Genomic DNA, 14,232 nt, shown 5'->3' with positions numbered 1-14,232 from the left:
TTATCTCCTCATGTTAATGATTAGCAATTGCCTGCAAAATATTATTTCAGTATGGCAATTAACTCTTACTACTTAAATCAATAAATGAATGCAATCCTTTGACAACAAAACAATAAATCAGAGGGGATTTCGTCCCTGGATCGTTCATAGAGCGATCTTTCAATGTGAAGTTGTTTCTAGCTAGGAATGGAGTTTGGGGGCAAGACCATCAAATGAGGGGAGCAGTTTGGGAAGGGAAGGCAAGACCAAGTAGTGCCAGAATCATAAGGGATACAAACAATCATGTGCTCCCTTTGATCATAAACTCTGCAACAAACTCAAATATAAATCAATAAGGATGAACAGATTAGAAATAATGGCCCAAAGGTGGTCTGGCCCTTGGAATAGGCCATTAAATAAGGGGCCCAGCACAATGTTTGTGAAGTCTGAATGGTGCAAATTTTTATTCCACGAGGCTCAAAGCATGGAGATCAATCAACAAATGTCTTTCAAAAGCACAGTGCTGGGAGCTAGAAGGAAAGAAAAGTTGGTTGGGAGAGCGAGAGTGGAATGGGGCAGATGCCAGAAGAGGGGTGCAACCTGAAGATGACGTAGTGGGTGGACGCTTCCTGGAGTGGCAGCCTGAACCATCCCGGCCCTTTCCAGTCCTGTGAATCACTGGGAAGGACCACGAAGAACGATCTTCGTGTGAGCCATTGGCAACAAGCAGCCCTCAACATACTAATGCATGATTTAGGAAAGGTGGGAGAGAGAAATCAGGGAATCACTGACCTGTTATTTTAAAAAAAGGTCTTAGGAAAATGCTGTACATAAGTGGTGGCTATATATTCAGATAATGACAAATGCTTCAGGCAGAGTCATGGGGGAGTTAGGAGAGAAATTATGATTGGCAAATGTGTGAGGAGGTTGTTCACAGAGGCCAGCCCCAGCTTTTTAACAACCCATGGTGATTATATGGATGAGGGGACCAAGTGCAATATATCCTGGTTTGTTGATGAATCAAAGCAGCTCACTGTAGTTTAGAGGAGGATGCAGAGAGACTTCAGGTGGACCTAGGCATGTTGAATGAAGGTGTAAAGACATGGGAGATTACAGATTAAGTGGTAAAATTGCCTTTGGTAGAAAAATACAAAGGCAGATGATGTTTTAAATGGCCAGCGATGAAAGGTACCAATGTTCAGAGACTTGGGTATCTTCATGCATGAATTAATGAATGTTAATGGCCAGGTGTAACGCAGAAAGAGAACATCAGCGCTGTGGTTGTCATTTCAGCTCATCGAGCTGGCTCCATCATTCAGGATCATCATGGCTGATCAAAATCACTTCTATATACACACTTTCTCTTGATACCCCTTGGTGATATTTGAGTTTAGAGATCCATCCACCTCCTTAAATATGTTGAGTGAGTTGGCCTCTGCAACCTTTTGAGGTAATGAATTGCACAGATTTGTTACCATCGGAGAATATGTCTTACCTTGTGCATTAAAGCTGCAAGCCCTTGTTGTAAATCCCCAGCAAGGGAGCTGGGTGAAATACATTCCCCATATCTAGTCTGTCTTATTCCGTCAAAATGTTGAACATTTCAAAGGGATCCCATCCCATCCTTGCACACTACTGATTATAGGATGAGATTATCTGTTATCGTACAACAGTATTCACTCTGGAAAGACTGCACTCTGTGGCAAGTATATTCTTTCTTAGAAAAGATGAAAACTGTACATGATATCAGCTCTGGCCTCAGAAAATCTCTGTATAATTGTTGTAAAACATCCTTGCTCCAGTACTCAAACATTTAAAATGAGTACAGCATATCACTTGCTTACTTAACTATTTTTTGACCTGCATAATTATTCTCAATAAGAGGTTCCTTTGTAAATTATCATTTCTTAGTCTCTCAACAATTTAAATAATACCCTGGCCTTTCTAATTTATTCCCTATGGAAGTAGATAGGTATGGAAAGCATGGAGGAAGGGAAATAATGTTAACCCTTACTACAAGAAGATTTGAGTACAAGAGTAAAAGCATTTTGCTAGAATTATACGATGGCTATTGATACTGCATCTGGAAAATTATCCACAGGTCAAATGTCTATAGGATGAATATAAGGTTTGGCTGCAGTGAAGAGGAGGTTCACCAGGTTGATTCCATGAATAAAGGGCCAGCTAATGAGCAAAGATAAAGTACCCTGAGACATTGGAGTTTGTGATGAAGGGGGATCTTACAGACTTTATATAACCTTCTGAATGGCATAGACAAGATAGAAGCAGAGAGGTGAGATAGGAACTTGGAGGTGCAGCCTCAAGAATCAGGGGAGCAGATTTATGGCAGGGATGAGAAGGAGCTGCTTCTCCCAGAGAATGGTGAATCTGTGCAATTCTCTGCCCAATAGACAGCCTCATTAACTGCACTAATGAAGAACAGGAGAGTTACGGGTGACAGGAACAGACAGTTAAATGGAGCTGAGTTCACAGCCAGATTGGCCATGATCTTATTGAAATGCTGCACAAGCTTGATGGGCCAAAGGGCCAACTCCTGCCTCTATTTCCTTTGTTCTTGTAGGTCAGGTCTTCCTACTTAAAGTATATACTTGCAAGGAAAAGTGTCCTAAAGTTCAAAAGTCCTGCATTGGAGGGTACATCCAATGAGAAAAGATAAACTGGGTCTATGGTCTTCTGAGAGATCATCTCATCGCATCATAAAAAATTCCTAAAGGATTTGACAGGGTTTATGTAGGGAGGGTTTCCTTAATCTAATGTGCCTTGTACAGAAGGTAGTCAATCTTTGAAATTTGCTCATCAAAGAGCCTGTGAAAACTTACTTAATGAGTACATTCAAGAGAGAGCTTGTTAGGTTTTTAGGTTATTAAGAGATTCAAGATGTCTCACATCAAGGCAAGAAGATGGTGCTCAACTGAAAGATCAACTATGAGCTCAGTGAAAGGGAGGACGGCGGGCACAAAGGATAAAATAGGCTATCCTACTTCCATTTCTTAAGCTTTTATGTTCTTAAGAGTACAAGGAAAAAGTCAATTTTATCTAACTCCATCAGCAACAACATTTTGCTGTTGTAATTCATATGGAACTCTCGTCTGAATAGTGTGAGATGTTACCATGATATGTTAAAACTTGGAACTTCACTGAACCACCTGGAGCTGAGGATAACAGAATCGCATAACTGAGTCAGTTGGAGCAGTATTCCCTCCTGTCCAAAAAAAAAGGGCAAAGGGCCCTGTGTTAATGGTTTGCTGCTTGCAGGGTGAGAACATCTCAAATGACATCTCCATTTCAGGTTTCAAGTGAGGATGTCAATGTATCCTAACAGAGTTTAGAAAATTTTCACTGGCACAATTATGCCACTGGTTTATTGACAACATATATTCTTATTTCCCGTAATGCTTTTAAAAACTACAGGGGAATCACGCTGCTCTCCATTGCAGGCAAAATCTTCGCTAGTGTCCTAATACCTAGTGTCGCCGAAAATGTTCTCCCAGAATCACAGTGCGGCTTTCGCGCAAACAGAGGAACTACTGACATGGTCTTTGCCCTCAGACAGCTCCAAGAAAAGTGCAGAGAACAAAACAAAGGACTCTACATCACCTTTGTTGACCTCACCAAAGCCTTCGACACCGTGAGCAGGAAAGGGCTTTGGCAAATACTAGAGCGCCTCGGATGCCCCCCAAAGTTCCTCAACATGGTTATCCAACTGCACGAAAACCAACAAGGTTGAGTCAGATACAGCAATGAGCTCTCTGAAACCTTCTCCATTAACAATGGCGTGAAGCAAGGCTGCGTTCTCGCACCAACCCTCTTTTCAATCTTCTTCAGCATGATGCTGAAACAAGCCATGAAAGACCTCAACAATGAAGACGCTGTTTATATCCGGTACCGCACGGATGGCAGTCTCTTCAATCTGAGGCACCTGCAAGCTCACACCAAGACACAAGAGCAACTTGTCCGTGAACTACTCTTTGCAGATGATGCCGCTTTAGTTGCCCATTCAGAGCCACCTCTTCAGCGCTTGACGTCCTGTTTTGCGGAAACTGCCAAAATGTTTGGCCTGGAAGTCAGCCTGAAGAAAACTGAGGTCCTCCATCAGCCAGCTCGCACCATGACTACCAGCCCCACCACATCTCCATCGGGCACACAAAACTCAAAAAAGGTCAACCAGTTTACCTATCTCGGCTGCACCATTTCATCGGATGCAAGGATCGACAACGAGATAGACAACAGACTCACCAAGGCAAATAGCGCCTTTGGAAGACTACATAAAAGAGTCTGGAAAAACAACCAACTGAAAAACCTCACAAAGATCAGCGTTTACAGAGCCGTTGTCATACCCACACTCCTGTTCGGCTCCGAATCATGGGTCCTCTACCGGCATCACCTACGGCTCCTAGAACGCTTCCACCAGCATTGTTTCCGCTACATCCTCAACATTCATTGGAGCGACTTCATCACCAACATCGAAGTACACGAGATGGCAGAGGCCGACAGCATCAAATCCACGCTGCTGAAGATCCAACTGCGCTGGGTAGGTCACGTCTCCAGAATGGAGGACCATCGCCTTCCCAAGATCGTGTTATATGGCAAGCTCTCCACTGGCCACCTTGACAGAGGTGCACCAAAGAAGAGGTACAAGGACTGCCTAAAGAAATCTCTTGGTGCCTGCCACATTGACCATCACCAGTGGGCTGATATCGCCTCAAACCGTGCATCTTGGCGCCTCACAGTTCGGCGGGCAGCAACCTCCTTGGAAGAAGACCGCAGAGCCCACCTCACTGACAAAAGACAAAGGAGGAAAAACCCAACACCCAATCCCAACCAACCAATTTTCCCTTGCAACCGCTGCAACCGTGTCTGCCTGTCCCGCATCGGACTTGTCAGCCACAAACGAGCCTGCAGCTGACGTGGACATTACCCCTCCATAAATCTTCGTCTACGAAGCCAAGCCAAAGAGTGCTTTTAAAAAAACACGTAACAGTTGTTAGTGATTTCAAATGAAAGCAAATGCCACTCAATCTTATTTATTCTTAATCTGTGGAAGTAGCTGGATTTGTAGTAAGCACACTGAAACGTTGCAACTCAGCCGGTCTTTTCAGAATCTATAGGAGACAAAGATATATTGCTGATGTTTCGGGTTTGAGCCCTTCCTCAAGGAAAAATCAGAAAAGGCAGAACCAGGATATATCAGAACGTCTCACAATTCAAACAATGGGGTAGGAATCCAGACCAACAAAAGGTTTTAATTGAATATGATAAGGGACAAAGTGGGAATTTATCATGTCTTTGTGAAAGGAAACAGGGAAAGGAGAGAGCACAGGGGAAGAAGTGGGTGGGGAGGGTGCCCAATTGGAAAATGAGGTGCTGTTTCTCCAACTTAAAGGTGGTCTCAGTCTGGAAGGGCATGAGACCATGGACAGACATGTCAGCAAGGGGATGGGATGGAGAATTGAAATGGGTGGGCACTGGGAGATCAACGCTAATGTGGGGGACAGAGCCGAGGTGCTCAACAAAGCGATCGGCCAGTCTCTCCGATAAAGAGGAGACCACAGCGGGAGCACCAGATGCAGTAGGTGACCCCAGCAGATTCACAAGGATTTATCGAGAGGGTGGGAACATTTTATACCTAAGCAGAAGGTTAAATGTTGCAAGTTGTGAATTTGTGGCTCTTCCAATTTTTCTTGTTCATTTTAAAGACTGGAGGTGCAGCAGGCATGCAAATAGATTCAGTTGGACCCTATATCATCAGATTTGCAACCTGCATGGAACTCATTCAAAAGTTATACGGACACATCTCTTGCAATTCCTGAAAAGTAACCAACTTCAGACTTGGTAATTTTTCTGAAAATAATTGGTTGCAATTTACAAGAAAAATGTTTATTTCAGCTATCCCAGCATTTTACAAAAGGGCGTATTTTTTTTGTTTTATTTTAAATTACTCATTTTCAAGAGATTAAATTTCATTGGTAGCTCAATAGGATCTGAAATTCCTTTGATTTTTACAAGAATACATGAAGAGCCCTGGTGTAAAATTTCAGCCATTGAACAAAGACAAGATATAGCAAGCGAAGCAGAGTGATGAGTAAAATCTATCCAGGAAGCACCACGAGTGGAGGGTTCTGTCAGTAAAAGGTTAAGCGCATAATTTGGCAATTCCTATAGATGATACATTCTTAAAGCAGCAAGTTAATACCCTCTATTGTCACATTTACAAATGCTAATCCATTTGCTTGTAATCAAGTCACTTTTCAAAGTTAACAAGCTGCTTGCTGAAACTTAACGGTGATACAAATTTGGATTTTAAGCCCTGGATACAAGGCCACTTAGAGATTGAATGAACATGATAGGAAAGTCAAAATGATTCATCTTTATATTTTTTCTTAACTCAGAATTCCCATCATTTTGAGGTGGTTGATATATATTTTGATAAATCAATTCAACAGTCAATCACGTTATACAGTATCAGTACACGCAACATTAACTAACTGGATCCAGACCATAGATCCCAAAATAGAACAGAAAGCTATTTAGCTCATTGTTACAATGTCAGCTTTTCAGTCAACTGTGTCAATTGGTCCCCCATCTCAGATTTTCAATTAGTTGTTGTGTGTGAAACTAATTCAAATTTATATCAACATTTTTGTCTAAACAATTTAGCATCTTTTTGAACACCTATACTTTAATTTCCTTTAAACACACAACAAACCATGTTGCCGTCATTTGGATCCAAGAGACTTTTGAGGTGTATGTAAACATGAAGAATGCCCCCATTATTTCAGGGATACCTAGTCCCACCTGAAAAAATAGACCTCACTGGGTATAACTGAGGTGGAATTCATACAATTACTAGATATTATCAATGATGAATCTTTCTCCTCAAAACAAATTAGAACCCCCTTATCTGATGACTAGAATTAATATATTAAGATGCCTGAGAGTTTGATTTCAAATTCACTTGGAAGTATGAGTATGGAGTATATATATCTAGATATATATATCTAGATATATATATCTATATATCTATATATATATATATATATATATAACTTCTTTAAAAAAAACAAATATAAAACATGAGCCATCTTCTGTTAATATCTCTGGAAACTTCACAGCAATAATGATTTATTCAACTGGGAACTGGCCACATTGACAACATGAAAATTCGTCAATTTCTCTAGAAATTGCATAGCAATGAAAACACTAAACAAGAACAAATGTTCAAACTGACACATAAATATTGGTGTCTTTGAGTAAAATCACAATCAAGGGATTAAGTTGCAAACTAACTGCTGCATGAATGAGTTAAAAGCATAAATGCGTTAAGGCCAGGAGGGACAACATGAAGATCATGCAGGCGTTCAATGGACAGTGGTAAAGCAAGAGATTAACATGAGCCTGCAAAAATTGGGGGAGGAGGTTGAGAGGGAAGGAGGGAAGGAGGGGGAGGGGAAGGGAGGCAGGGGAGAGGAGGACGTTGGTAGCTCACACCTTGCACTCTAGCACTTACCCTTGGTTCCAGCTATATGTTAGCAAACCAAGAAGAATAAAGTATATTGAGGTGAATCAAATCAAGAGTAGATAAACAGCTGTGTCGATCAAATGTGATTTAACTGTTTAAGGGCCTTTGGTGCCAGGTTGAAGTATTTGGCACAGCACTTTGGCAAGTCCTTAGTCAAGGTGCAACAGTGTTGCCCAGATGCTGATTGTAAATCACACCATATTTAAAAAAAAATCACTATTTTTATTAGTTTAAGAAAAATTCCATGCAATATTGTTCAAAGCAACAGTCGACAACAAGGCAATGAGCAGCAGAATTGTTGGAATTGGGCTTTTGCTGAGCTCATCCAGAAGTGAGGCAACCTATTGAGTGGCACTGCCCTTTTGAACATAACAGACAAAAAGAGAAACACCAAAACAATTAGTCACCGGGCCACTGATGATGTATACACACTCATGCACAGAGAAACAAACGCACACTTGTGCACAAACACCGCACACATACATTCTATGGAAATGTATGTGTGCACACAAGCACATTCATGCCTTTCAAACTGATTCCATAAAAATACAGCTACTTCTTAACAATTCAGATAACTTCAAATGCATTTTGGCTGGAAAAATAGAACTTGAAAGTTTTGCACAGATATAGAAAACTCATTAACATTGAAAAGACTCGAAATTTGTTTATGTTTATGGAAGTTCAATCTTCTATAGAATAAAATTAATAGTTCAGTATTTAATTCTGCAGTAAGTAACCATGGATTGATGAGGCATTCCCGATGCAGACACACACCGACAGCAGATGTAAAGTCCTGGAAAAGGAAGGGGTGAAACAGATACAATAAAAATAAACACGGCATCTTTACCAAGTTGTAGCATGAGACACATAAAGGTAAATATGAGGTTTTTTACACAACTTTATCAAATATGCCACAAGATATTTTTGTCACAGAATCCGCAGAAGCAAGACAATAAAGCCATAAATATCTCGGTGAATACTTATCACCCGATCCTTCCATTGATTGATCAACAGCCTTTTGCCGGGGTCTCTGCTGTCAGACACTCAAGCAAATGCATTGCCGATTTAGATATTTGAATCAGTGCCCTGATAGTATGTATCCACAGCACCCCAATCCATTTTTAGGTTTGACTGGATTGCACATATTAGGTCATCAATTTGCCCTGGATCAGTAGGAGTGTCCCTACCAAAGGGCAGCTGACAGCTGGGATCCCACCTGTGGGGACAGGAGGTGTAGTTCATCTCATTTTAGAGAGGCAGACAGGAGCCATCAGGTCTACATCAATGTCAACACTTTACAAGACACATGGAACATGGAAACATTAGGATACAACTACCTGTGGTAGATCAACACAGTCCTCCAACTTTTTATTTAATTACAACATTATGTGATGATTTTGGCGATTGACTAATCTAGGTCAATGGAATTTTAGTTTTAATTTAGCCTCCATTAGTATATTTTTAAAAAACACAGCGTGCCATAGATGCCTCTAAACCTCCAAACACTGACAGATCTCCTCGTTGCGTTTTGCAACATAATTATAAATTAATTCATGGTGCTGTTAGCATAGCAGATTGTTTCGTTGTCATACATTTATTTGTTTTTTATGAAGTTTAGCATTTCCCACGATGAAGTACCTGCAATCATTTATCTCAGGAAACGATGTGCTGACTGACAATGAGTAAGAGCTTTCATCAACCTAAGGTCAATTAGTCAAAGCCATTTCTATTTCTCAGACACTAAGCCTACTGGACATGCAATGAAGCATGGATAGAAGCCTTTTGGCTTCCTGCAGGGTGAGCAGATAGATCATCAAACGAGTATCATTTTCCTTGTGGTGGTATATTTGAGATCTTCTTGAGATCATTTGACCGAAGCTGGATTTGATATTTCTTTAATTTAACAAAAAAAGTCTGCAGGGGTTGGGTCAAGTGCAATACACAAAGGAACCCAGGCCCGAAACATTGGTTACTCTTTACTTCATGTGGATGCAGAAAGAACCGCTGAATTTCTCCAACACGCTTCACCTGCACAAACAGGAACCTTCTCTATATAATGGACCAATCAATTTACCTTTCTAAATGTGGCTATTTACACTTGTAAACAGATCTCTGAAACTTGCTTAATATAAGTAATATTGTATCCAACTTGTCCATGCTAACCAAGATGTCTCCCCAAGCTAATCCCATTTGCTTGCATTCAGCCCATCTTTCTCTAAACCTTTCCTGTTCACGCATCTGTTTCAAAGTCTTTTAAAAAGTACAAATTGTATCTGGCTGTGGCAGTTCATTCAATTTAGCGATCCCTTGGGTCCCTTTTAAATCAGGTTTGGCGGAAGAATGTGGCAAAAGGATTGAAGTTGGGTAAAGGGGTCTTTGCAATGGACCAGCCCTATCATTGTAGCCATCAATCAGATACAACTCTGGAGGGCACTGGTGTGATGGAGGTTAGCACCTACCATTAATAGTCCCCATACAGTATCATTGACTTGAACTGCCAGTCAGAAGGCAGGGAAGAGGGGAATAGTGGATCGAATGAGTTATTGACCTGGGATGGGAGTGTTGATGGGCCTAGAACATCAAGATGACTGAAGGTTGGTGACCTGGACTCAGAAGGACTGGACAGTTGAGGGATTCAAAGTTAGATTGTAGGTTACCTGAGTGTTGTACAATGGTTGGGCTGAAGCTGAAATGTAACAAGATTTACATAACGGAAGTCTTATTCTGCACTACAACTGCAAAACCTCCCAGTCTTGATGAATAGAGTGCTCTGACACAGGAGACCACTCAGCCCATCAGTCCATGTTGGTTCCCAACAGAGCAATCCAATCAATCCCATTCCCCTGTAGCCCCGGAACAACCTTGTTAATTATGCTGCTTAATTAAGGCCCAAAATTCTGATTCTTACAATGCTTCAACTCCCTATTTTTGATTCTTACTTTCACTGGTGTTAAGTTACTGCAGCTAATTAACCAATCGGGGCACTCTTACCACGTGGTTGGAAAAATGAGCATCCTTACGGGGATGAGGAGAAGGTGTGAGTTCTACATAGAAAGCAACTGAGGCTGGGATTGAATCTGGCTCCCTGCAGGGGTGAGGTTGTGGTCTCACCCATTTAAGGTGGATCACTTTGGGAAGTGCTTGGATAAAACATCTGGAGAGGCTTGGAAAAGCTCAGAACTGATTGTTAACTGTGTTTCAGTCGGATGAAGTCAAAATTCAATTGCATAAAGCTGAAAAGTAGTTCATTTCTATGCTGCAGTACGTATTGAGTTGCTATTTCCCTCTGAGTAGAGCTTCAAAAAACTTTGCCTTGCATCTTTAATATTTGATAATGGCAACAAAATACAACTTGAAATGTGCAGGGAATCATCAAACAGTGCAACAGCATGTTTTACTAAATTGAGGAAAAAATAAAAGATTGAGGAAAGGTATGTTTCTCCATCCAGGTTTCTGTTCTTTTTCATTCTTCTTTGAGGATGTGTTCAGGACATTTCCACTGTCCTTCTATCATACCCCTACTTGCTGTTAAATTGGCAAAAGCTTAAATTCCTTCAAGTAGGAAAAATTAAATACACAATGATTAAAAATGGAGACTTTCAACATTGGAAGTTCATTACAGTAATTGAAAAGATTAACAGTCTCGTTATCCATTGCCTTTGTACACTAAGTGCTGTGTGATTGGTAAACAGTGAGAAAGGCGCTGCTTCTGAATTAGAACTCAAATTAAGTTGTTTTCGCATACTCACAGAACTGAGAGATAGGCACATCTGGCAGCTGTGCACTTCCTCCCTTAGCATTCAGCTTCTGGACCTGGGATGGAGGGACAGGTTTGTAGGACTGGCCTGTGGCTCTGTACATAGCTTGAACCCATAACACTCGATCCTGCTCATCGTCGCTTGCATACACAATGGTGTCACCTTCTTTGACTGCATTAAAGAATGCCCGACCACCATCTAGGCCTGCAAGTAAAATACCACAGTCAGGTCCCTTTTGTACATATGGCTTCTGTTTAAAAAGTTCATTCTTTCCCTACCTTTGGACTTGGGATTTGTTTCATTTCTTCTTCCTGCATTTTTTTTAAATTCAGAAGAACGCCATGCTTAAAGTATAAATGTTAGCGTAGCAGTTAATGCAGCCCTATTACAGCACCTGCAACCTGGGTTCGAATCAGCTCTGACTGTAAGGAGTTTGTACCTTTTCCCTCTGTCTATGTTGGTTTCCTCCGGGTGCTCCGGTGCCCTCCCACCCTCCAAAAGTGTACAGGGTTTGTAGGTTAATTGGTGTATTTAAGGGAGCAAGGACTCATGGCCCAGAAGGGCTTGCTATCGTGCTCTATGTCTAATCTTTGGCTTGGCTTCACGGACGAAGATTTATGGAGGGGGTAAATGTCCACGTCAGCTGCAGGCTCGTTTGTGGCTGACAAGTCCGATGCGGGACAGGCAGACACGGTTGCAGGGGAAAATTGGTTGGTTGGGGTTGGGTGTTGGGTTTTTCCTCCTTTGCCTTTTGTCAGTGAGGTGGGCTCTGCGGTCTTCTTCAAAGGAGGTTGCTGCCCGCCAAACTGTGAGGCGCCAAGATGCACGGTTTGAGGCGTTATCAGCCTCAAACTGTTATTTAAAAAATAACTAGTCCAGTGCTCTGCACATTGTAAATAAGTATTCTATTGTTTAACAATAGCTCTCATTCACTGGAAGGCAGTCGTGTCTGTTGAGTAAAGTGAAGGGTTTTACTCCCAATTAGGAAACTTAACCTGAAGATTGAGGCTGCCGCTTCAGTGCAGTACTATGGAAGAGTTGTGTTGCTGGAGGTGCTATCTTTGAAGTGATGCTAAAGACCCATATTATCTCTTCGATAAATATCAAAGATCCTTTGCCTCAACTTCAAGTGACCAGGGGAGCTTTGCCCCCACGGTCAAAATTGCTGCCCATTAGCATGTGGCTACTTTTAGGAATCTTCTGTGCACAAATAGCCTGCCATTACAATATTATGAAAGGTGCAACAAGTCTTTCTTCATTACAAAATATTGGCTGAACTTTCTTCAGCAGTTTTTACTTGTATTACCATTCCACTAAGATAGTGAGCTATTTTACTATAAGAGTATTAATGCACATTAAAACGGATCAACCCAACAGCTATTTTTATTCTGTCCACTCCAATAGTGGGGATCTCCCAGTGGCCACCTATTTCAATTCCCTGATACATTCCCGTGTCGGCGTGTCTGCCCAAGGTCTCTTGTACTGCTGTGCAGGGGCCCACCTGGAAATTGGAGGAACACCACCTCATATTCCGTCTGGGCAACCGCGACCAGATGGCATTGACATCGACTTCTTCCATTTCCCTTAGCCCCCCCCTTCTTTCCATCACTATGTCTCCATTCCCCTAGTTCTGTCTCTCCCTCTTTCCTTTTCTCCCTCTCTCCTTTCCTCCCTCTCTGCATTCACAAACTCTAAGTCCCCCCCAATCAATTCTCACCTTTCCTCTCTCCTGTCCTTCTATCCATATTCCAATTAACCTTTTGTCTGTTGGTCTGTGCTCCGCCCCTGGCTCCTGCCCTTTCTTTCCTTCTCCCCAGCCTTTTAATTCAGGACCCTGTCTGCTTTTAACTCACACCCTGGAAGGAGGGTTTAGGCCCGAAATGTCAGTGATAGATCTTTACCTCCTTTGGAGGCTGCGAGGCTTCCTGAGTTTCTCCAGCATTTCTGTGTTTTAATGACAATCACAGTTTCAATTTTTTTTCTTGCTGGTTTGTTTTATCCTCCTCTCCCCCCCTCCCCACCCCTCCCAATCAATCATTCACCTACATGTAATGGTGCAGATTTGCTGAAACTTATAATCATGAATAAAAATTGTTTCATACTCGACAGCTGTTGCAAGTTATCATTAAAAGGGACTAATTCTGACTTAATTCTAACTTGTAATACTCGTCAGGCCCAGAGAAGTTTTCATCAAGGGAATAATTATCACCCAACTTTAAAAGCATTGGTTACAGCAAAATAAAAATCATTACATGATTCCACTTTTTGACACTGATCTGTTGAAGAAATTATGACACATCAAGTATTTCTCGCCTCCCCACCCCCTACCACATTCCAGATCTACTCCAGTTCCTGGAACAATCGAAAACAATCGTCACTCTCACTTAGGAACAGCATCAAATGTACGGCTTGGATTTCTTAGTGGTACATGATCGAACACATCCAAAAACAGGAGCAGACAAAATGTGCGAAGCTGCTGACGGTTACAAATCTGCACTTTGCCCACAGAAATTGCACAGACCAACTGTGATTCACATGGCTCTTACTCCAAGAAAAACACTTTTGAAAGCAGAATCTCCAGTGGATTCCACCCTTTCTGTTGCATTCAACCACTCTTAATTCGCAAGCACAAATCAGTCAAATGTTTTTTTTCTCCCCCTCTGACAGGCATACCTGGCTGTGGCTCGGCGTAGTCCACTGTGTATCCTTCCAGCTGCATTAACTCCTGGGGCTCAGACTTCTTTTCTCTGTAGCTACACATAGCAAATGTGTATTGACTAACCTGAAACAACAGGCAAAACAAATTTAGTCTCAAGGGTACCAATTCCCTTAAGGACAGGAAATGGCACGAAAATAACGCAAGACTATTTTCTCATCTGCAAAATTAGATGGAATAATCACCATATCTCCCTGAGCTACATTTCGCTGATTGGCCAAGCTTAAATGTACTTTACT

The 14,232-nt window shown here is 41.7% G+C and overlaps 1 protein-coding gene across 2 annotated transcripts in view; it reads right to left on the bottom strand.

Annotated features, from left to right (window-relative positions):
* cadps2 (Ca++-dependent secretion activator 2) overlaps positions 1-14,232 on the bottom strand; it is a 533,161-nt gene that overhangs the window by 191,109 nt on the left and 327,820 nt on the right. For both annotated transcript variants that reach the window (XM_069903385.1, XM_069903386.1), the window contains exons 10-11: positions 13,951-14,059; positions 11,269-11,481 (exon numbers count right to left, since the gene is read on the bottom strand). In XM_069903385.1, the coding sequence (XP_069759486.1) occupies positions 11,269-11,481; positions 13,951-14,059 (322 nt within the window). The remainder of the gene's footprint in view (positions 1-11,268; positions 11,482-13,950; positions 14,060-14,232) is intronic.

The sequence above is a fragment of the Narcine bancroftii genome, chromosome 11 (assembly GCF_036971445.1).
Source record: "Narcine bancroftii isolate sNarBan1 chromosome 11, sNarBan1.hap1, whole genome shotgun sequence".
NCBI lineage: Eukaryota > Metazoa > Chordata > Chondrichthyes > Torpediniformes > Narcinidae > Narcine > Narcine bancroftii.
The sequence above is the reverse complement of the archived record's forward strand: the minus strand, read 5'-3'. Positions and strand labels throughout refer to the sequence as shown.